Here is a 20,600-nt window from a genome sequence, read left to right as displayed (position 1 = left end):
TCTTTTTCAAGTCACGTTTTTATTTAGGAAATTTAACGGGACTTGGCGGCGACCTTGGGGGCGGAACCCTTGGCACCCTGCTTGCTCTGGATGCGCTGGGTACCCTTGCCGGCGGCGGCGTTCTTGGCCTTCTCGGCCTTCTTGCGGGCCTCGGAGGCAGCCTTCTTCTCCTTGGCGTCCTTGATGGCCTGCTGGCGGGCGGCGGCACGGGCCTCGGGGCGCTGGGCGCGGCGCTCCTTGATCACGTCGAGGGAGGCACCGACGATGGCACGCTGGTGCTTGACGGCACGGCGGGTACGCTTCTTGGCAACTTCCTGTATTCACGGCAAAAGATGTCCCGTCAGCAAACTTCGTTCCACCCACGATATATCAAACCATGGTCTCCTGTGTCTCTCGGGTCGTGAGCTCTCCTGCCTGATGGGAACGTTGATGGAGCCCCTTCCTTCTTTCCGTCATTGGTGTATGGAAGTGTCGCGTAAAGCGGAATTGGTGATGGACGAGTCGACTTGAATAGTTGATCCAAATTCCCTATCCAAACTTTGATCGTTGCTCGAAACTGTTGTTCCCGACATGTTCTACCTCCCCTTCCGATCCACGCATCCCCACAGACAGGAAAGAGACGACCCAAGAGGACACAGAAACCGTCGTCTCACGCGCGAAATGCAGAGGATATGGCGGTGGTTACTGACTTCAGAGATACCCTTCTTGTGCTGGCGACGGTAGAGGACAGTCCAGGCGATACGGCGAGGGTTCTTGCGCTGGAGGAAGAGGGACTCGGACTTTCCATTCTGGAAGCGGAAGATCTTGCTGTCGCCACGGACGTACAGCTTACCCTGTTACAACCGAAGAAAAAAAGTCAACAATCTTGGCCTCTTCTCATCATGTTGGCGATCTTGGGATATTTTTTTGATGATTTCGTCACGGGGTTGCCGGATATAACATCATTCTTTCATGTCGGGGCTGGGGGCGAAAAACGCACCTTTCCAGGGTAGATCTTCTGGCCGGAGAAAGAATCGTCGTAGGTACGCATCTTGATCGTCTGAGATGCGCAGCCGGTCTGTTGTCGGTTGGCGTTGGGTGGTTGAGTCGAAGCGGTCTCTGCGGCGAGACTGTTCGGGCGAGACTGACACAATTGTGGTGGTGCGGTGCGGGAGCCTCGCTAAACCCTACCACGTGACCAACTCCTGCCCTTGGCTGCCCGCCTGCCCGCCTGCCCGCCTACCCGCCTTCCCGCCGACAGGCCCTCTTGGTATAGTTCACTTGGTATTGTATGGGGGACTGGCGTGGGGGAGCAACTTAGTAACGGGTTGATGGATTAATTATGTTCACTTCTTCGAAGGTTGCACACCTTGATTCGTTCTTGCTCAGATTCATCAATTTCATTATGATTAATATGGGTTTTGTGTCTGAGACTATGTGACAGAAATATGAAAACAAATCCCGCCTCTGAAGAGCGTCATCGTACACACCAGGATCGTATCATCAGAGCGATACATGGCTTCTCCAAGTCACATACAGCAAGGGTTCATCTAACAGGACCGAATTTCAAAATGATGCAGGCTCACTTGTCTATCCATTCCCGTCTGTTTCACTCTTATCCATTCGTAACCGGAACGCCATGATCACGATACATCAAGCAACATGCCCGATCGATAGCATCAGGTCGCAGTATCAGTTTCCCATTCGAGATGGTACCAAAGTCGCTGGCCTTCCGCCAAAGCACAAAACAGTTGCGCCTATTCATGACGCATGCCAGTCACAGGGGCCCCAAGGGTTGGGCTTGCAGTCCTAGATACGACAAAAGTAATTAGCATGTTTCTCACCTAGCATCAATCCTCTCTTCGCCAGCTGAGAGAACCATGTCCCACCTACCTTGCACTGGATGTCGCGACACATCGGAGTGGAGCAGATACCGCAGCAGTCGGAGCAGACATAACGTCCGCATCCACCGGGCTCGGTGCACACCGTGTAGGTCGAGTGATCTCTGGTCAAGTTCCCATAACGGTCTAGAAGGGCGGTGACCATGAAGCAGCGGCGCGACTTCAACCAATTTCGATCCGCGATGGGCTGGTCCATGTATCGATCGCAACCCCAGCGGACGCAGCAGGGCTTCCCGCAGATAGGGCAGGGCCCGTGGCACTCGATGCACCACAGAATCTTACAGTCCCAGGAGCGGCTGTCATCGGGTCTAGCGGGTTCTCCAGGCGCGGCGCCCTTAAGAAGAGTGCCGGTGAAGCCGCGCACCCAGAGAGTCTATTCCTTGTGTTAGTTGCGGATAGGTTGGGCAATTCGGAGCTGGAGTAGGTAGGTCTCTTACTGGATCCTTGTAAGGCTTGCGTGCCACGGGTGGGGTCGCTTCGGGCTCTTTGGCGTCACCCTCAACGCTGTCGCATTTGTCTTCACCTTTGGCGTCTCCTTTGTCTTTGCCTTTGTCGTCGTCCTTGTCGTCGCCTTTGTCGTCGGCTTTGCTCCGGTTCTCGCTGTGTACGGAAGCGGCAGCACTGCTTCCAGGAAGATTCACGGAAGAGTGGCCGGCGGACTGAGGCTCCTCTAGATCCTTCTCCTCGCGCAAAAGAGGAGTCGATGAATTTGGAGAGAGAGAGACAATGGTGAAGCTCAAGCGTGACCCTTCAGGCTGGTCAGCGGACTGAGTCCTCTCGGCGGGCTCCTTGCGCAAAAGGGGAGTCGATGAGTCGGGAGTAAGAGTGCCAGCGGTGAAGCTCAAGCGTGACCCTTCAGAATGCTCGTCGGAAACAATGTTCCAGGAATCAAGACCGAGAGAGGCTGTAGAGGAGCTCAAGCGTGCGCCTTGAGACTTTTCGCCGGGCACAATGATCGAAGCACCGAAACCGAGAGAGGCCTTGGAATCGCTCAAGCGTGACTCTTTAGACTCCTCGTCTGAAACAATGTTCCAGGAATCATGACCGACAGAGGCAGTGGAGGAGCTCAAACGTGCCCCTTCAGACTTATCGCCGGGCACAGTGATTGAAGCACCGAAACCGAGAGAGGCCTTGGAACCGCTCAAGCGCGACTCTTTGGACTGCTTGCCGGACGCAGTGTTCGAAGCACCAAGTTTGGGAGAGGCCTTGGGGCTGCTCAAGCGCGACTCTTTAGACTGCTCGCCAGACGCAGTGTTCGAGGCACTAGGGTTAGGAGTGGCCATGAGGGTGCTCAAGCACGACTCTTTAGACTGCTCGCCAGACTCAAGGTTCAAGGCAGCAAGATTGGGAGGGGCCATGGAACTGTTCAGGCGTAACTGGTTAGACTGCTCGCCGCTCCTGATGTTCGAGGCACCAAGACCGAGCGAGGCCATGGAATCACCCAAGAGAGACGCTTCATCCCTTACGCTCAGGACGACTTCTTTCTCTTTGAGTGAGACAAGCTGCTCTTCAGTCTCCTCGATAATAGTGCAACGATCCCAGAAGTCCAGGCGCATGTAGACAGGGACATCGTCATCGCCAATATCTACTCACAAGGTCAATTCGTCTCACCCAGCTATCACCTGGCATGGTGTTGCGTATTTGTTTACAAACAACACAAGGAGCACAAGCAACGAGAGGGGACACTTACCACCAGATGTATCACCGAAGCTCGCAGAGCTCTGAGTTCCGATACTAGCGGCCAGGCTGTCGGTGCTCTGGTTGCCCAGGGCGTTGACCAAGACCGCGGACTCCAGAGACATGTTGCTTTCATTCTTGTTAGACATAACCTTCTCCTTCTTGCTGCCATCGTTAGGCTTTCCATGCTTCTTGGAGATAGACTTGTCGTCGCTGGCAATCTTAGAGTCACCGGTTTCTGTTTGCAAAGTCCAAGCATGAGCTACCGCTAGACGAGCTACAACACAGGCAAGAAGACAACAACTTACTCTCCTTGGTCATCGAAACCACAGACCACTCAGAGACAGACTTTTGGTCGCTCTCCTTCTCAGCGGCGGGGCCTTCTTTGTTGAGCTCCATCTTGTAGTCAGTAGGTCCAGCCTGGGTGACGGATTGGTTGAAGGAGTGTAGGTTCTCGTAGTACGCCAACGCAGGATGCTCGTACTGGTCCTCGACGAGAGGGGGGCGGTCGAGCTCTTTCTCTGGACGACGTAGTCTGCGCTGGTAATCCTCCAGCGTGGGAAACAGGTGATCCAGGTCTTCAATAGTCACTGCACGCGGGGCTGCGCGCGGGGCCTGAGTGCTTTGGTTGACTGTTACCACCGACTCACTGAAACGATGTCATTTGATGAAGGGGGTCGTTTACCTGGTCCTCCTTGAGGCGTCCCTGTCCCTTCCACACAGTCTCGACAACTTGAAGACCGCGGTTCCTGGGATGAAAGGGTTGAGAACTTGTTTGATGGTTGGAATCATGATAGCTGGGTGATGCGTGTTGCAAGTCACATTGGGGGCGATGAGGCAGTTGACAGTATCAAGAGATAGCAACTGTTGATATTAATGTTAAGGCTACTAACACTACGAGGTCCCGTGACCTTATACATGGTTGCGCTAGGAACTGAAACGAGAAGATCGATGCTGGAGTGAATTGGTTATAATCTGGCTTTAGGCTGACTGCCTGTAGTGAAGTGTTATGATTGGTTCGTGTTATGTTCTCTATAGGCAACTATATGCAAGCCAGGCACAGTGAATATGAATAACCAATATCAGCTTGATAAAGTAGAACTTTGGAGAAAGTGTGAGGCTGGTTGTTTGTCGATGCAGCTATCCTCCTGCAGCTATATAGGCTAGTACTGTACATATCTTTCCTCTTCACTGCTGCACTAGACCCACCATCATGAATAACCCACCAACTCTCAGCTCATATAGTTAAGCCCATAGCAGAAGCTTTCTCAGTCTACATCTCAGCTTCCTGGCATACAGGTCGCGAGGTAAAACTATTCCCTCACTTAATATGAGCTGACACAAAAGCAAGTTTGGAGATCATATGTACATTGCTATCTATCCATGCGCAAGCGCCCCACCAGGGCGACTATGGCTAAGCGGAACTAACTACATTCTCGAAGAGAGCAACAAAAAAAAGAGAAAACCACAGGACCAGCACCAAGATTTCCCAGATATGAGGAACAGCCTTTGCTGCCATCTACACGAGTGAATGAATGTAGAATCCAAAGGTGCAGAGCTGTCATCCCTCAAGTGCAATGCCGGCTTGTCCCTCTCTCCCTGCAGAGCCGCAAGTGAAGTAGCTGTAAAGACTGACGCGGGAAGAATACTGGAGGGGATCTTAAGGAAAAAAGAACGAGAGGCACTTTTCTTCTCTGTTGTTTCTTCTTTGAGGTCTCATGGGTCACGTCACAGACGTTTTGTTGTGCCTACCGGGTTCGTGTCAATGGCAGGCAACCTGGGGAAGAGGCTACCACCGAAGCTTCTTTTCTTTCTCTCTTCTCCCCCGTCCCCAAGAGTTGAACGGCATACATCTAAGTCATGGCGTGGGTTCTAGTCCACTCTTTCGCGGTCTGTATGGCAGCCGGCTCATCCTCCTTCCAGCGTTGGGCGACGTCGTTGGCGAGCGGGTCGTCGGGGTTCGGGGCACCCAGCAAGGCCTGGATTGAGAGTAGGATCGTGCGGATTTGTAAAGCGGGGGACCAGTTGTCTAGTTTGGTGGTTAGTTCTCATCCCTTTCCCCGTGGCATAAGTTCCGTAGAGAACATACTCTTGAGCACGTCCAAGCAGATCCGTCCCAGCCGGTCGATGTTGGGGTGGTAGATCTTCGTCAAGAAGCGGATCTTCGGGGGAGTCATGGGGTAGTCCTCGGGCAAAAACAGTTCGAGACGGAAGATGCCACCTTCACAAGCGAGTGGTTAGCGGCCAATCAGGCTATTCCTCGCAAATTTCCAGACGATATACCTTCGTACGGCGACTGTGCAGGTCCGTGGATCGAGACATCGAAGTAGCGCAAGTTGTCTTCATGCGGGACAGCGTTGATGCCGGGAACCCTGCGGATGGAGATACGTTAGCCAGTCTTGTAGGAGACGAGGACTCGAGGCAGACTCGACTTACGGCTCCGCCATCAGGCGCTCAGTTTCCTTGATGATTCTCTTCGGCAACGCCATTTTGGACCTGTAGATTGAAATGAACCTTAGTATACATCCAGACCCTTGGGTTCCTAGCGCCTTCAAGTACTCGAAGGTGGGGCGGGGCCTACGGTTTCTCTGCTTTTGGCCTGTCTGAAGAGTGATAAATCAAGTTCCTACACCAAAGAGGAGAAGAGAAGGCAAAACAAAAAGAAAAACAGCAGTCGACCTGTGAGCTGCTTGTTGAGAAGGAAACAAAAAGAAAAGAAAGACCAACAGCTTCAGTTGTCTATACGTGCTATACGTGATCCTCTTCCGGAAACTAATCTGAATCGACGTAACCCGACAGAGGGGCACTGCATTTCGGGTATTTGTCACCCACCGCAATATGCACGGGTTGCTCGGAACACCATCCGTGCAGGTGCCTTGACCCGAAATGGAAAGTCCGGATTCCCCCAGACTTGTGGAGCTGCGACTGAGCCTCAGTGTCTCGACTCCTTTGGGGCAGATGCGCTTGCTTGAGGTAGGCTTGCTTGTGAGTTAGGCCAGCTTCATTGATGAGATCATTGGCTAATAGCGCGCTTGCTCAGCTATCTCTAGCTCATTACCTCTCTCAAGACCCCGCATGCCCATTGCATGCAAAGCTCCGAACTTCGACCAGCTCCATACTTGCTCAATGCGCGCTACTGCTTCCTCTCAATTGTCCATTATCCGCAGTTGACCGGTCCTTTATGTTATCGAGAGTCGACATGAGACCAACACGCTCTATCGCACACGATCACATCTCTCATGCTCGCATTCCTGCTTGAATTCGATACTTTTCCAGGGTGTGGATAGCAGCCGAGACGCAGCGCAACGAGGACGGAGCTTCCGACGGCCTGGCCAGACGACGGAACCATGACGGACACCAGTGAGCCCAGGCCACCGACGTCGGCCTATGAAAGTCCAACATTCGGCGAAGATAGTTCATTTCATGTGGAGCAACCTGTTGGGTCTATGTCCATATCGCCATGTGGACGGGATGTGGTGCTAGCTTCCAAGGAGGGTCTGCACGTTATTGATCTGGACTCGCCTTACTCCCCGCCCCGGTACCTGCCTCATCACACACCGTGGGAGGTCGCGGATGTCCAATGGTCGCCATTCGCGGCCCGAGACTACTGGGTCGTCAGTACATCGAATCAGAAAGCACTGGTCTGGAACTTGGGGATGAAGACTTCGGAGAGTTCAATTGAGCATGTACTGCACGCCCACACGCGGGCGATCACCGACATCAACTTCTCGGCGCATCATCCGGACATGTTGGCCACCTGTGCTGTTGATAGTTTTGTTCACTGCTGGGATCTGCGCATCACCTCCAGGCCCGCCATATCATTCTCCGACTGGTTTGCTGGCGCAACACAGGTGAAGTGGAATCGACAGGACCCAAATGTGATCGCGAGCTCGCATGACAAGTTTCTACGGATCTGGGACAAACGGATGGGCGCGTACCCGATCACATCCATCCAAGCACATGACACGAAGATTTACGGCCTCGATTGGAATAGAGTAAGACCCGGGGCTCTCACGACTTGCTCACTCGATCGGACGATCAAGTTCTGGGATTACACAGTCGATACCGAGGTTCCTGAGAAGCTCATCCGGGCACCGTTCCCCGTGTGGCGCGCACGAAACACCCCATTCGGTTGGGGTGTCTTAGCCATGCCGCAGAGAGGTAACAGTGATCTTCACTTGTACAGCCGCAGACTCGGAGAGGGTGCCAATCCCGGCGAGGATCTTCCGTTGGTTCACAGCTTCCCGGGGCATAAAGGTCAAGTGAAGGAGTTCCTATGGAGAGCTCGTGGGGGTATAGCTGATGGGATTGATCATAGAGATTTCCAGCTCGTCTCATGGGGCACCGATCGAGAACTCCGATTGCACAGGGTTGACCCGGATATCTTACAACGAGTGGGCTATGAGAAAGGAAAGTCGTTTATCTCTAACTTTAATCTTACCCGTAAAGGTGCGGTCTACAAGTCCTTTCGGGATACGAACGCCGACCAAGATGATGAAGACACAGGGTCCCTCTCGCCGAAGACCCAACAAAGCGCCACGCCACAAACCTCCCGCAACAAGGGGCTGAATACGATTTCTATCCCATATGCGCGCGGCTGGACACAAGGTGGAGGCAACCCGGACTCCAGGATAGGCATGCAGGGGCGGACGAACGTTCGAGCCGACACCAACCCTATCGCATGGATGCGCGGCGTGAAGATCTCTGGCTGGGACATCGAGACCCTGGGTGATGAGATCACTCATGTTGGAGAGAAGTTCACCAAGGTATCTTTTGAGTCCGTTGATGTCAGGCAAAGGAAAGCGATGATATCCCTCAACGGCCCGTGGGGTGCTGATGGCGACTCTCTTTTCTTGAAAGTTGATATCAAGTTTCCGAGTGATTACCCCCGGGCTTCCATTCCTATATTCAACGTACAGAAGACTGCCGCAGTTACCGATGAGCTTGCCGACAAGCTCGTGGCAGAAACTCGGAAGATAGCAGATACCTACTTGACTCACAAGCGAGGCTGCTTGGAAGGGGTGCTTCGTTATCTACTGGGCGAAAGCACACTTGAGGAAAGTATGGCATGGATTTCTGGAGAAACAGCCGAGACTGTCAAGTCCCCAATCAATGGCCAGCTCGAGGGAGAGGAGTCAAGCGATGAGGACGAAGTCGGGCTATCCCAAAGCCAAGACTTAGGCATGAGCTCGGAACTACTTCGTCCAGTCAATGCCAACGTTATGGTGCCTGTGGCTAAGGGATGTGGTGCGTTGTGGGCAAATGACGGCCGTTTGGTATGCTTTTTTCCCTCCAAGAATGATAAATCGGCAGAATGGATGGAAAACTTAGGCCTGAGAGAGATGTCCAGGCTCTCTAGAGCCGATAAAGTTTTTGAAGGGTTTGGCCGATTGCAGACGAGCTCGCCTGGTCCGCGGCCTTCTGCTACGATTGCCAGCACTGATGATGGCGCATCAGAGTATTCCGATGACTCGGACGCGGAGAGTTCAAGCTCTTCTGGGTCCTCCGGTATCTTATCAGGGTTGCAGCACCGATTCCCGACTCCTCAAACATGGAGGAGTGGTGGCAGCCTAGGGATTTATAGGCCACGCTCTACAGATAATTCCCAGAGGTCAACAGCGGGAGCAGTGACCACGAAATCGTCTGATCCGCCTCAGAACGTGATATCGATCCACGACTTCAGTGATATGCTACCAGCAAAACGCGAATTGGCTGTCGGATATCGTATCTGTGGCAAAGCCACGGATGTGTGTGCCCATAATTCTGCCGTCGCCCTTGATCACGGGTACCACGAGCTAGCTCGAATCTGGGGCCTCCTAAGGCTCATTCTTCACAACCGGAAATCATCGATGCTTGCCTCTAGTCTAGACCAACTAGGAAGACCGCCGCGCATTCAGCGAAAAGACAGTGCTATTGATCTTACTTACGACGCCAAGAGCCATAATAGGAGCTCGAAGGGGTCCCAAGCCTCGTCAATAAGATGGGGGGATCACCCTTTTGGTAGTCACTGGCTCATTCCATCTCTATTTGATCACTTCGAACGAATCGGCGATGTACAGATGATCGCGATGCTGTCATGTGTCCTGCACGAACCAAATAATGAAGAGATATCGGCGAAGGAGAAGGTTCATCACAGTAGGAGTGTCTCTAAGCGCATGGAAGAACATTCATTCTCGTTCGACTTTTACCCTCCGCATACAGTGATACAAAACAAATCACATACTGCGACTCCCCTTGCCACCACACCAAAAGAAAGCCATACAACTCCCATCACACACAGTTCCGGACGCTCATCCTCCGAGATCTGGCGTGTTGACTCCACTCCTCCTTATTCTACGGGAACAACTCCCCCGCTGAACTCTCGAGTTGCGGCCCTACCGGCAGACCGGAAAACTTGGAGCCAAAATGTATCAATAGCAGCCTCGCCCGATCAGCAGTCTCAGCCTCGAAGTGCATCGGGGCTTGGTTCTGTTCTTGCCTCTTCCCTTTCCCGGTCTTTCACCTTTGGGCCCTCTTCGGCGTCCCCTCCCGCGACTGCATTGTCGAAGAAGAAGCAAAGTCCAAGTGGCAGCCTACATACGACCGGTGGATCCGGTATGTGGGTCACCAGTGCTCTTGCGGCCAAGCCTGCTTCGGCGGTTCCGGACTATCTGACTACCTCTACCGCGCTTACTTCACAAACCCATTCCGACACGGAAAGTGAGCGACCGTCGCCTGCGAAACCCCGGGCGAGACTGCAAACAACATTCAAGAATCACAATGCCTTTGACAGCGGTAGCTCACAGAACACGTTTCTTGACCCAAAGAAAGAAGGTCTATACCATTCATATCGAGCAGCATACGCCCACCTCCTTTCAATCTGGGCATTGCCCGTACAACGCAGTGAGGTTCTCAAAATTGGCGGCATAGCTAGTCCTCTCAAGGACCTGCATGTTCCTCGCCAAAATGCCAATGGTCACCATGATTCATTCTCTTTCCCAATCTCAAAACATCGGGGCGCGACCACGGTGCCTATTGATGAGGAGAATCGAGGCCTGGACATTCAACGCCATTGCAATAAGTGTGGACAGGCACTTCAACATTCGATCTTCGCCACAAAAGCTGCCGTTGAAGCGTTGACCTCCAAGAGTCACATGAAGGGGACTGCGACATCCACCGTCACGTGCCCCAACTGCAAACCAAAACAGTCACTTGCTCTGAAGTTGCCGTGTGTTGTATGCGGCGAGGTGGTGGACGGAATGCTTATTCCCTGTCTCGGCTGCGGTCATGTCAGCTGCTTTGATTGCCATCGAGGCTGGTTCTCCATGGCTTCCGCAGACACTCATCCTGATGATCACGCTGAGCAAGACGAATACCGATACTGTCCGAGCGGCTGCGGGTGTAAATGCTCTGATTTCATTGACATAGATCCCGCCTCACCCTGGGACGTAACCACAGACCCAACGAGTCCACAAGAGCGGGAGAGCACCCACCATCGGCATCGAAGTAAGAAGTCTGATGGGGCAGTCTCCACGAAAAATTCCGGTGAACACGCCACGGCACCTAATAGTGCTCAACATGGAGAAGACGCCGATCGATCGCAGAGCGTCTCGCCTTTTGCATCTCTGGCGAAAGGCCTGGGTGGAGGATTGAGCAGAGGGCTGCGACTACGGGACGACAAAAGAAGATCGAAGCTGTCGTCGACTTCGTTTGTCCCCAAGAAGTCTTCGATGAATCAGGTTGTTGAGAATAGATGATGGTCATTTGTCTCTGCGTTTCTAGCTAGCGACGTTGTGTATACCCCTTCGGTTTTTTCTTTGTTTTGGTAGCTCTAGGGTTAGGTGCTGGGATTAATCCTACTTTTGAGATATGGTCCGTTTACCATAATCGATCACGTAGGAGATAGAGCGGAAAGCTGTTTTGAAAATGAGCTTCTGCTTGCTTTGTAATCAGCCGGTTGTAACTTAACTATGTAAAGGTCATGGACACGAATGATAAGATCTCGACATGGAGAGTGTCGATGTGATGCCTGAAAGATCTGGCCACGAACCAACCGCTTATCGGCCAAAGTCGATCACACTCGTCATTTCTCGATCATTGACCCACGCCATCACTCACTTTGTGACCTACCTCATCTTCACCACCGTCCGACATGAGGAGTAGGGTATCTCAGAACTAGACGCTATCTTAATCTTACTCTTACGTACCCATTGCCGAACTACTATGAGCAACACCGGTCTTGTCGCATGGGGCGTTCCCCGGCTAGCGGAGCTTCTTCCGTTGGACCAGGAATCGCTCACCCAGATCATCGACTACGCCGCCAGCCTCTCCAAGGAAGAAGGAGCCAACCACCTCAAGAACCTCTTGGGTGACTCGCCGGCCGCATTCGAATTCATCGCTGCCTTCAGCTCCCGCCGTTCGGCCCCGCCGCCGCAGCGCTCCGCCGCGTCCTCACCAGCACCGACATCCGCCCCCGCCCCCTCAAGCACACCGTCCGCACCTCCCAGAAACACCAGCAGCAGTTCAGGCCGAAAAGGCAAGAAGTCAAAGCCACCGCTCCACAGCGCTGGCCCTGTGCGCCGGCCCGAGAACTTCGGCGACGTGACCGGCGGATACAGAAAGGAGGATCAAAATGAGGATTACATGCCTGTCTCGATGTCAGGCCGGGGTCGACCGGATGCGAAGCCATCTCTCGGTCTACGAAATCTACCGGTCACATCTTCTCAAGGATCATCCGCTACCTCATCGCGCAACCAGTCGCCCGCCCCTCCCCGGCCTACATCCACCACCACCACCACCACCGGCAAGAACAACAAAGCCCCACCTTCAGCCGCGGGACCCGTCATCTCGGATCTCCTACCTAACGTGAAGTCGAAAGCTGCCAAGTCAACGGCGCGTGGCGCCGCAAATGTAGGCGGAGGAGGCTCGTCCTCGTCGTCGTCGGCCAAGGGCGGCGGCGCCCTGACGACAACGAACATCACCGACCTGACAGCCGCGATCGCCGCGCTGGAGGTGTCCACAAACCCGACGCTGGGCCCGGGGGGCCGGAAATGTACGTGCTACGCCAGCATCCACCCGCTCTTCGACCCGGCGCCGAACTGTCTGAACTGCGGGAAGATCATCTGCGCGCTGGAGGGGCTGCAGCCGTGCTCGTTCTGCGGGACGCCGCTGCTGTCGAGCGACGAGGTGCAGAGCATGATCCGGGAGCTGCGCACGGAACGGGGCCAGGAGAAGATGCGGGCCCACAATGAGAGCGTCCAGCACCGGGACGGGGGACCGGGGCTGGGACCGGGAAGTAACAGTACCAGCAATAATAAGCTGGATGCGGCCCGCGCGCATCGCGATAAGCTGCTACAGTTCCAGGCACAGAACGCCAAGCGCACGCGGGTGGTGGACGAGGCGGCGGACTTTGAGACCCCCAATGTCGCGTCGACGCTGTGGATGACCCCGGCGCAGCGGGCGCTGGCCCTCAAAAAGCAGCAGCGCATCATGCGGGAGATGGAGGAGAAGGCCCGGCCGGAGTGGGAGAAGAAGAAGACCATCATGAGCTTGGATATCAAGGGTGGTCGAGTGACGCGGGTGTATCAGTCCGCCGCGGAAGCGACCGGGTCGTCGAAGGCCGCGGAGGAGGGGGTGGACGAAGATGACAATGAGGCCAAGGCTCCGCAGCGAGATGAGGCCGATCGTGGGAGCAGCGGTGGCCACGCGTTTAGCAACAATCCGCTCCTGGCGGCTGGCGGGCTGCTCCGGCCGGTGTGGAAAACGGCCGACGGTAAGCAGCCCGAGACGGCGCGCAAGGAGCGCCAGCCAACCTGGCGGCGGGTGCAGGACGACAACGACGATAACGAGCAGTGGATTCTGGATGGCGGGGCGCATGGGTATACATGATCCTATGGAGGCGCAAAGATTCTGGCGTCACCGTGCAGTTCCTTCCTCTCTCCCTGCGTCCAGGAGTGAGTGTGTTGGCTTGTACATACTCAACGTTCCCCTTGCATAGTATCTAAGTGTGTTCCAGTTCTCGCTGGTGCTATACACCACAGCAAAAACCACACTACGTATCTCTCAAGCTAGCGAGCCATCGTATCCTTCGGTGGGGCACAATGAAAGCCAGAGCCCGTATTAATCTCAACTTGGAGTAGACTCTCGTACTGGGTAATTGCTGGGCTACAATGGGAGCTAGGGCTCGTGTTCGGAAGGGCGATACCTGCTAGGTAGTAATCCTATCAGTAATAATAGTATCCTATAGCCTGTCAGACGTTACACATCAGACATATGCCGCATCTATATTACTTCTATACTTACCTATACAGTACACCCCACGGATAATGAAAAGCATAGCCAACAACTAGCTAACCACCAACAATTCAACCCAAATTCCTCCGCACTAAAGTACCAGAAACCTGCTCCGCTGGATCATGACGCCAATAGATCAGCCATAAGGTGAGGAGTGATTATGGACCATGGAACGCAACAGCCAGCCAGTTAGTCAGTCACTCGCCCAAGCTGCTAACTAGCTGCTGCGCTGCGTCAAAGCCCGCAAGTAACCGAGAAACCAAGGGTATGCAGGGCATTATTAATTCAAAGACCGGCCGGTCGGTAGGTATATATTGCACCATAAATATTAGCCATCTGCATCTTTCAATATTACCTATCAGTTTGCTCCCCACCTTGGCCCCGTGTCTTACAATTCACTTCTTTACTCGAAACATCACGAACCGAGAGCGGGAAGTGACGTTTGCGGGGAAGTTGGCAGTGCCGCAGTATACAAGCTCGGTTCGAAGCGGGTAGATTCGGCCAACCACCACTTACCATTTACGGAGGGTCATCGTATCTGAGATACAAGGTATCAGCAGCTGCCACTGAACACGAGTGAGTGGATTTGATAAAGTACTGGCTGGAGTGGTGCTTATACGACTGCTACCTACCTTATTAATACTTGCTCCCCCCCTTCTTTCTTCGGGTCGAGAGACCAACTCTTCGAGTTACATCCATCAAGCCAGTGTCAAGGCAAGCAGGGCAACAGAAGGATGTTAAGCCAGCTGAGCTGGGACGCCATATCACTATCCCCGGGCGGAATCGCCTTGGGTGTGCTGGGGTTACTCTCCGCGGTGGTAAGTGCACACCGATTTACCCTCAGATTCGCCCTATCGTTGCTCTTTCGAAGAATACTACTAATGGGGTATGGATGCAAACAGACCCTCCTCTACACCCTCTACAACCGCTACCTCCACCCGCTCCACCACCTCCCGGGCCCCCTGCTCGCCTCGCTCACCCCCTGGGTCCAGCTGTACCACGGCCTCCGCGGCGACCGCCACCTCTGGCTACACACACTCCACGCCCAGTACGGCAGCCACGTGCGGGTGGCGCCGAATTTCGTGTCCGTCAACACCGCGCAAGGGCTGCACGACATCTACGGCCACGGGAAGCGACTCAAGAAGGCCGACTTCTACAACGCGTTCCCGGCCATCAAGGGCGTCTACAACACGCACAACGTCATCGATAAGACGGCGCACGGCCGCAAGCGCCGCGTCCTGAGCCAGGCGTTTGCCGACCATGCGTTGAAGAGTATGGAGGATGTTATGCTCTTGCATGTGCGGCAGCTTTGTAGTGGGTTGGTGGGGAGGCCGCTGCAACAGACTCCAACGGAAGGTGGAGGTGGGGAGAAACAGGGGCCGGCAGTGGTGCAGGATTTGGGCCGGTGGTTTAGTTATCTCACGTATGATGTGATGGGGGAGTTATGTTTTGGGAAGAGCTTTGATATGTTGATTGAGAGTAGCCGGCGGAGGTTGGTCGAGTTGGTGGATCGCGCGGCGAATCGGCATTATATCGTGAGTGTGCCCCAGTTTCTTCTGTGCTTTCTGGTGGGTTTGGCTGACATTGCGGGGGAACACTTCCAGTGTGGTCTGTGGATGCCGCTCGATCGATGGCACCTGGACCAGATCTTCATTCATCGGTTGACCAACGACCGCTGGAACTTTATCATGAACTCCCGGGTCGAGGCCACGAAGCGCGCCCAGGAACGCACCCAGGCGGGCCACGACGCCAAACGCGATTTCTTCTACTACCTGCTGAACGCCCGGGACCCGGAGTCCGGACAGGGGCTGACCACCCCGGAGCTCTGGGGCGAGGCCAACGTCCTGATGATCGCGGGCAGCGACACGACGTCGACCACCCTCTCGGCCACGGTGTTCTATCTGGTGCGCAACCCGCATGCGATGGAGCGGCTGAAGGACGAGGTCCGCGGGGCGTTTACTTCTGTCGAGGACATTGTCTCGGGCAGCCAACTCAACGAGCTGGTGTACTTGAAAGCTTGTCTGGACGAGGCGCTGCGGCTGGCTCCCGCCGTGCCGGGGGCGCCTCCCCGCGAGGTGATGGAGGGCGGCGCCATGGTGGACGGGGTGTTCCTGCCTGAGGGGACAGATTGCGGGACGCCGACCTTCTCTATCCACCGCCAGGCTGCGTACTACCGTCAACCCGGTGCGTACCTGCCGGAGCGCTGGATCGAAGGCGCGACGTGTAAGACGGAGTTCGAGTCCTGGGAGACGAGTAAAGAGGATGTCGAGGTCGCGCGGCGTGCGTTCTGCCCATTCAGCATCGGTCCGCGTGGCTGCATCGGCAAGAGCATGGCTTTCATGGAGATGCGACTGACGATTGCACGGTTGATCTTCCTCTTTGATCTGGCGTTGGCCGACCACCGCGGGGAGGACGCCGGGGGCCACTTGGCGCTGGTGGATCACTTCACCAGTGCCAAAGAAGGGCCCAATGTGACTGTACGAGTGCGTACGTAGCTAAGCTGATGTAGATTGAGAACACCTAAAGCACAGTACATAACTTCCTCGAAATCCAATCCAACCTTCCAGTGCACAGTAGAGGCTGGTTGCAGGGCCGATACTAAGTAAATCGACGCTATCGGAAGGACACGTGCCGGACACGTGCCGCCATCCCCAGGCAGCGAGACAGACTGCCCTTCTCTTCCCCTACATTTCTCTCCCACTCCCCTTCTTACATATCAAGAAATCAGTCACTCGTTTATTTCCTTTGATCTGCTCGATATTCAGACTCTCGTTAACCTATTTTCGTTGCCTATTGTTTTGCTTTTAACTTTCATCTTTGTTCCCCCAAACACCGAGATGCCCCCTTCGGCGCTGACCACGACCTTCATACAATCGACCTTCCTTAATGCCATTGCCAATCTCCTCGCTCAGGTCATAGATCAGTACCACCGCGGTGTACGTAGCTTGATTTCTTTTTCCCGTCGTCAATTTTTCCCCAATCCCGTGCATGTATAAAAAAACACACAAAACACGCTATATACATACAAGAATCCGCGGTGTCCTCCACAACATTGACCTCTGTCATGCATGACTAACATGATTTGGGGGGAAATGGGGGAATTGGGGAAATGGGGAAATGGGGGAATAGTTTGGGGGTACTGGATAGTGGTGGTAAGTGGATGAGAGAGAGAGAGAGAGAGGGTCCTACAACTCAACTCTGGATTTGTTTCTCTGGGGTTCTGAGTTTCCCCGCCTTTGCCTTTTGCCTTTGCCGTGCCTTGCCCTGCCCTGCCGTGTTGAAACGGTGAACCCTTGGGCCTTGACGCCTTGTCGGCAAATGATCTTCCGGATCATCCCGAGTCCGAGGCCGAGTCCACTACGGGAGGCACCAACCCTATGATCCATGATCATGATGTATACATCAATTACCTAAACGGGTAATCTGTATACTTCTCCAGGCTGGCCATTCCCTTCGTGTCATGTCCCCAGGACATCATGGATACACTAGGCACTTACCACCTAGCAGGGCACTTGATTCATGCCGAGAAACAGACCTCATCAACACCGAGATCCAGCTTCTCTCTTCCTTTTTTTATAATCTAAACACCAAGCCTATCCCCCACCCACACAAATATTGGAGCCCCAACCCAGCCCCAACCACCCCAACCCAAACCCCCTCCCCGTCACCCCAGAACAACCAGAAACCGGACCCTCCCTATACTCATCCACCTGTCCACCATCCCCCTACTTACCCCCCTTAACCCCTCCCCCTCCTCGCCCCCCTAATTTCCCTTCCCAGAAACCATTCCACCTAAACCCCACCGCCCTCCTCCAATTCCTCATCTACGGCCTCCTCAGCGTCCTCCCCAACTTCCTGTGGCAACGGTTCCTCGAATCCCGCTTCCCGGGGTTCCCCTCCTGGCGGCGGCGGTGGTGGTCGTCGGCCCTCACCACCACCACCACCACCATTCCCGGGACATCATCCACCCCCACCACTACGAAGGCCGCACCACCGAAAGGGGAAGTATGCATCCCCATCCCCGGCTTCATCCCCATCTTTCCCGAAAACACCACGACCAAAGCCAAAGACAAAGCCAAAGACCAAGACCCGAAAAGGCAAGCGGGGAGGTTCTACCCCCGCAGCAGCGGCAGCAGCAACGGCAGCAGCAGCAACGGAGTCCGCAACTTCCTCGCCAAGTTCCTGCTGGATCAGACGGTGGGGTCGGTGATGAATATCGTGCTGTTTGTGGTGTTGATCAATTTGTTGAAGGGGGTGGGTTGGGCGGCGTGTTGGGGGTTGGTGCGTGAGGTAGGTGCTCTTTTTACCTTGACTGTGGTTGGACTTTTGGGGGGAGGTGTTGTTCCCTTGATGGCTGGGGCTCGGGCTTAGGTGACTTGACGATGACGAGACGATGCTGACTTTTGAGCTGGGGGCAGGACTTCCGGCCGATCATGATGGCGCGGCTCAAGTATCGGCCGCTTGTCTCGGTGCTCATGTACACGGTGGTGCCGGTGGACCGGCGCGTGGTGTTTGGGAGTGCCTGTGGGGTGATCTGGGGGGTGTATTTGAGTTTGTATGCGGTGGTATAGCCAGTGTCAAAATCTGGCGTCTTGGATATGGGCTGCATAATACTTTTTTGTTCCACAATGGGTGCTTGGGGCTTGGGGCTAGGCTATTCTGTCAAAAAACGATAGGGGCCCAATCGTCAACCATAGACTAATAATGCTTCGCGTTCGTATCATATTAGCATATTACAGTACATCACCCCGCCACTGTATGGATTCCCCGACCTGCCAACTGAAAAGGATAAATCTACATACATCCATGATGTAGCAATCTGAAACCCAGCCCCAGTCATTATAGAAAGTGTAAAAAGCAAAGAAGATTACACTTTTGCGAAGCAGCATAAGAATCAGTCCAGCCACTCCCAGCCTACATCAAGCGGCCGTCCGCTCAATCCTTCGTCCCTTGACGGACAGCCATTCAATAGGCAACGCCCCCACCAGCGCCAGCGCCCCCATCGCCACGGCCACATAGAAGGTCTGCATGATGGCCGAATTGTACGCCTCCAAAGCCTGCGGCAGCGTACTCTCCGGCACGACGTGGCGTAGCATGGTCGCTCCGGCGCCCATCACCTGGCGTACGTCCAGCCCCCCGATATGCCCCAGGTTCTCGCGCAGCTTGTTCTGGAACACGTTCTGGGCGACCGACACGAAGATCGCGCCGCCGAGCGTCTGCGTGAACACGACGATGGCCGTGGCGCTGGGCACGTCGGCCGGGCCGAGCGCGGCCTGACACACCAGCATCGGCTGCTGTAGGCCGATGCCCGCTCCGATCCCGATGATGATCTGGTAGCCGATCCAGTGGGCCGCCTTCGAGTCGGGCTCCAGTGTGCTGAGGAGGCCCCCGCCGATGGCCACGAACACGGGCGATGCCAGCAGGAATGGCGTGTAGTACCCGAAGACCGAGATCAGGACTCCGGCGACCATGGCGAACACAACGACACCCAGCAACATGGGGAGGTTCATGATGCCCGACTTGGTCGCTGATACGCCCTTGATTGCCTGGAACCAGATCGGCAGCTATTTGCAAGTATATTAGCTGCTGATTCGTCACTTGACACAGACACAAAGCAAAAAGAGGGGCACTCACATAGTAGACGAAGGTGAAAAACGAGCCGCCCATACAAAAGGTGAAAAACGCCCCACCCCAGACGTTCCGATTCTTGATCAGTCTCGGTGGAATGGTGGCCTTGTCCTTGCCCCAGATTTGCGTCCCGATAAAGCACAGAATGAGTAACCCAGACAGGAGGAACAGCGCGATGATGCGGCCATTGTTCCAGGCGTAGGTGGTACCACCCCACTGCAACGCCAGGAGCATGCAGATGACGCCCGGGAGAAAGAAGGCCGTGCCGGGGAGATCCAGCTGAGACACTTGATCCCTGAATCCGTACGTGCTCTTGACCGACCTAGGTGCCTTGAAGAACATAAGGATAAACAGGATGGTCAGCCCACCGATGGGCAGATTGATGTAGAAGCACCACCGCCAGCTGAGGTGATCGGTGAACGCGCCCCCCATGAGCGGCCCGGCCACACTGGCCACGCCATACATCCCGGCCAGCGTGCCAGCGTAGACCGGTCTTCGTTCTAGCGGTGCTGTTTGGGCAACAATCAGCATGGCCCCGGAGAAGAGACCGGCTGATCCGACCCCTGCAACGGCTCGCCCGATGATCAGAGCCACCGAATTGGGGGCTAACGCGCAGATCAACGACCCGACCTCGAAGATGGCCAGCGCAATCAGATACACCCATTTCGTCGAGTAGAATGTGTACAGCTTGCCGAAGATCAAGGTGAGCGCACAGGTCGTGAGGAGGTAGGCACTGCCGTACCAACCCACGTCGTCCAGGGAGTGGAACTGATCGGTGATCTTGGGGATGGCCGTGGCCAGGATCGTATTGTCCTTGACACGAGAAGAGAGTCAGGGGAGCTCCACACGTTAGTTTCAACTTGGATGAGATCACTTACCAAAGCAATACAGAATAGAGAGATGGAAAGTCCGATGAGAATCAGGGCAAGCTTCCACGAAGTGGGATATTCTGGCTCTGAACCAGCAGCGTCATCACCGTGACGCGAGCTTGTTGACTTGGCTTCATTCAGCGGCACATGGATCTGAGAATGGGAGGACGCTCCACGGGACGAGTGTGCAGGAGTACTGTCGCGATCAGTGGATTGCATTCTGCTGGAAGCCGCCTTTCTCATCTCCCTTCTGTTACGCGGAGGAGTCAACTCG

General features: G+C 54.7%; 8 protein-coding genes across 8 annotated transcripts; 4 read left to right on the top strand and 4 right to left on the bottom strand.

Moving 5' to 3' along the window:
- Positions 1-32: 32 nt before the first annotated feature.
- On the bottom strand, positions 33-1,030 carry BO66DRAFT_330532 (60S ribosomal protein eL24; the record flags this gene model as incomplete). Its single annotated transcript, XM_025644056.1, has 3 exons — positions 33-314; positions 690-833; positions 980-1,030. The coding sequence occupies 3 exons, from the start codon at positions 1,028-1,030 to the stop codon at positions 33-35; spliced, it is 477 nt and encodes a 158-aa protein (XP_025500633.1).
- A 675-nt stretch (positions 1,031-1,705) lies between these two features.
- Positions 1,706-4,477, bottom strand: BO66DRAFT_431036 (uncharacterized protein; the record flags this gene model as incomplete). Its single annotated transcript, XM_025650560.1, has 7 exons — positions 1,706-1,788; positions 1,873-2,253; positions 2,318-3,465; positions 3,571-3,795; positions 3,866-4,206; positions 4,243-4,421; positions 4,451-4,477. 7 exons carry the CDS (start codon positions 4,475-4,477, stop codon positions 1,741-1,743), a joined length of 2,349 nt encoding a protein of 782 aa, XP_025500632.1. The 3' UTR covers positions 1,706-1,740.
- Positions 4,478-4,911: 434 nt separating this feature from the next.
- On the bottom strand, positions 4,912-6,275 carry BO66DRAFT_422584 (E2 ubiquitin-conjugating protein UBC13). The gene is made up of 5 exons (XM_025650057.1): positions 6,139-6,275; positions 5,994-6,053; positions 5,841-5,929; positions 5,647-5,778; positions 4,912-5,586 (listed from the first exon to the last, which is right to left on the bottom strand). The coding sequence occupies exons 2-5, from the start codon at positions 6,044-6,046 to the stop codon at positions 5,411-5,413; spliced, it is 450 nt and encodes a 149-aa protein (XP_025500631.1). The 5' UTR covers positions 6,047-6,053; positions 6,139-6,275; the 3' UTR covers positions 4,912-5,410.
- A 239-nt stretch (positions 6,276-6,514) lies between these two features.
- On the top strand, positions 6,515-11,409 carry BO66DRAFT_167453 (Mtc5p). Its single transcript, XM_025642271.1, has 3 exons — positions 6,515-6,542; positions 6,598-8,006; positions 8,058-11,409. The coding sequence occupies exons 2-3, from the start codon at positions 6,905-6,907 to the stop codon at positions 11,291-11,293; spliced, it is 4,338 nt and encodes a 1,445-aa protein (XP_025500630.1). The 5' UTR covers positions 6,515-6,542; positions 6,598-6,904; the 3' UTR covers positions 11,294-11,409.
- A 234-nt stretch (positions 11,410-11,643) lies between these two features.
- BO66DRAFT_380616 (zf-C2HC5-domain-containing protein) lies at positions 11,644-13,725 on the top strand. The gene has a single exon (XM_025645913.1). It carries the CDS (start codon positions 11,760-11,762, stop codon positions 13,422-13,424), a length of 1,665 nt encoding a protein of 554 aa, XP_025500629.1. The 5' UTR covers positions 11,644-11,759; the 3' UTR covers positions 13,425-13,725.
- A 482-nt stretch (positions 13,726-14,207) lies between these two features.
- On the top strand, positions 14,208-16,361 carry BO66DRAFT_431033 (cytochrome P450). The gene is made up of 2 exons (XM_025650559.1): positions 14,208-14,647; positions 14,732-16,361. The coding sequence occupies exons 1-2, from the start codon at positions 14,564-14,566 to the stop codon at positions 16,322-16,324; spliced, it is 1,677 nt and encodes a 558-aa protein (XP_025500628.1). The 5' UTR covers positions 14,208-14,563; the 3' UTR covers positions 16,325-16,361.
- A 292-nt stretch (positions 16,362-16,653) lies between these two features.
- Positions 16,654-18,460, top strand: BO66DRAFT_380611 (uncharacterized protein). Its single transcript, XM_025645912.1, has 4 exons — positions 16,654-16,765; positions 17,610-17,938; positions 17,981-18,119; positions 18,248-18,460. Exons 1-4 carry the CDS (start codon positions 16,667-16,669, stop codon positions 18,398-18,400), a joined length of 720 nt encoding a protein of 239 aa, XP_025500627.1. The 5' UTR covers positions 16,654-16,666; the 3' UTR covers positions 18,401-18,460.
- A 55-nt stretch (positions 18,461-18,515) lies between these two features.
- On the bottom strand, positions 18,516-20,545 carry BO66DRAFT_380609 (MDR family MFS transporter; the record flags this gene model as incomplete). The annotated part of the gene is made up of 3 exons (XM_025645911.1): positions 18,516-19,393; positions 19,464-20,270; positions 20,336-20,545. 3 exons carry the CDS (start codon positions 20,543-20,545, stop codon positions 18,749-18,751), a joined length of 1,662 nt encoding a protein of 553 aa, XP_025500626.1. The 3' UTR covers positions 18,516-18,748.
- Between the last annotated feature and the right edge of the window lie 55 nt (positions 20,546-20,600).

The sequence above is a fragment of the Aspergillus aculeatinus genome (genome assembly GCF_003184765.1).
Source record: "Aspergillus aculeatinus CBS 121060 unplaced genomic scaffold BO66scaffold_47, whole genome shotgun sequence".
NCBI classification, from domain to species: Eukaryota; Fungi; Ascomycota; class Eurotiomycetes; order Eurotiales; family Aspergillaceae; genus Aspergillus; species Aspergillus aculeatinus.
The sequence above is the reverse complement of the archived record's forward strand: the minus strand, read 5'-3'. Positions and strand labels throughout refer to the sequence as shown.

Coding starts and splice junctions, on each gene's coding strand:
- BO66DRAFT_422584 (XM_025650057.1), bottom strand. CDS start 6,046: ATGGCGTTGCCGAAGAGAATCATCAAGGAAACTGAGCGCCTGATGGCG. Junction 5,779..5,840: donor TGCACAGTCGCCGTACGAAG/GTATATCGTCTG, acceptor TCGCTTGTGAAG/GTGGCATCTTCCGTCTCGAA. Junction 5,587..5,646: donor CTGCTTGGACGTGCTCAAGA/GTATGTTCTCTA, acceptor CCACCAAACTAG/ACAACTGGTCCCCCGCTTTA.
- BO66DRAFT_167453 (XM_025642271.1), top strand. CDS start 6,905: ATGACGGACACCAGTGAGCCCAGGCCACCGACGTCGGCCTATGAAAGT. Junction 8,007..8,057: donor CTTTAATCTTACCCGTAAAG/GTGCGGTCTACA, acceptor AAGATGATGAAG/ACACAGGGTCCCTCTCGCCG.
- BO66DRAFT_380616 (XM_025645913.1), top strand. CDS start 11,760: ATGAGCAACACCGGTCTTGTCGCATGGGGCGTTCCCCGGCTAGCGGAG.
- BO66DRAFT_431033 (XM_025650559.1), top strand. CDS start 14,564: ATGTTAAGCCAGCTGAGCTGGGACGCCATATCACTATCCCCGGGCGGA. Junction 14,648..14,731: donor TGGGGTTACTCTCCGCGGTG/GTAAGTGCACAC, acceptor GGATGCAAACAG/ACCCTCCTCTACACCCTCTA.
- BO66DRAFT_380611 (XM_025645912.1), top strand. CDS start 16,667: ATGCCCCCTTCGGCGCTGACCACGACCTTCATACAATCGACCTTCCTT. Junction 16,766..17,609: donor TAGATCAGTACCACCGCGGT/GTACGTAGCTTG, acceptor TTCCCTTCCCAG/AAACCATTCCACCTAAACCC. Junction 18,120..18,247: donor GTTGGGGGTTGGTGCGTGAG/GTAGGTGCTCTT, acceptor AGCTGGGGGCAG/GACTTCCGGCCGATCATGAT.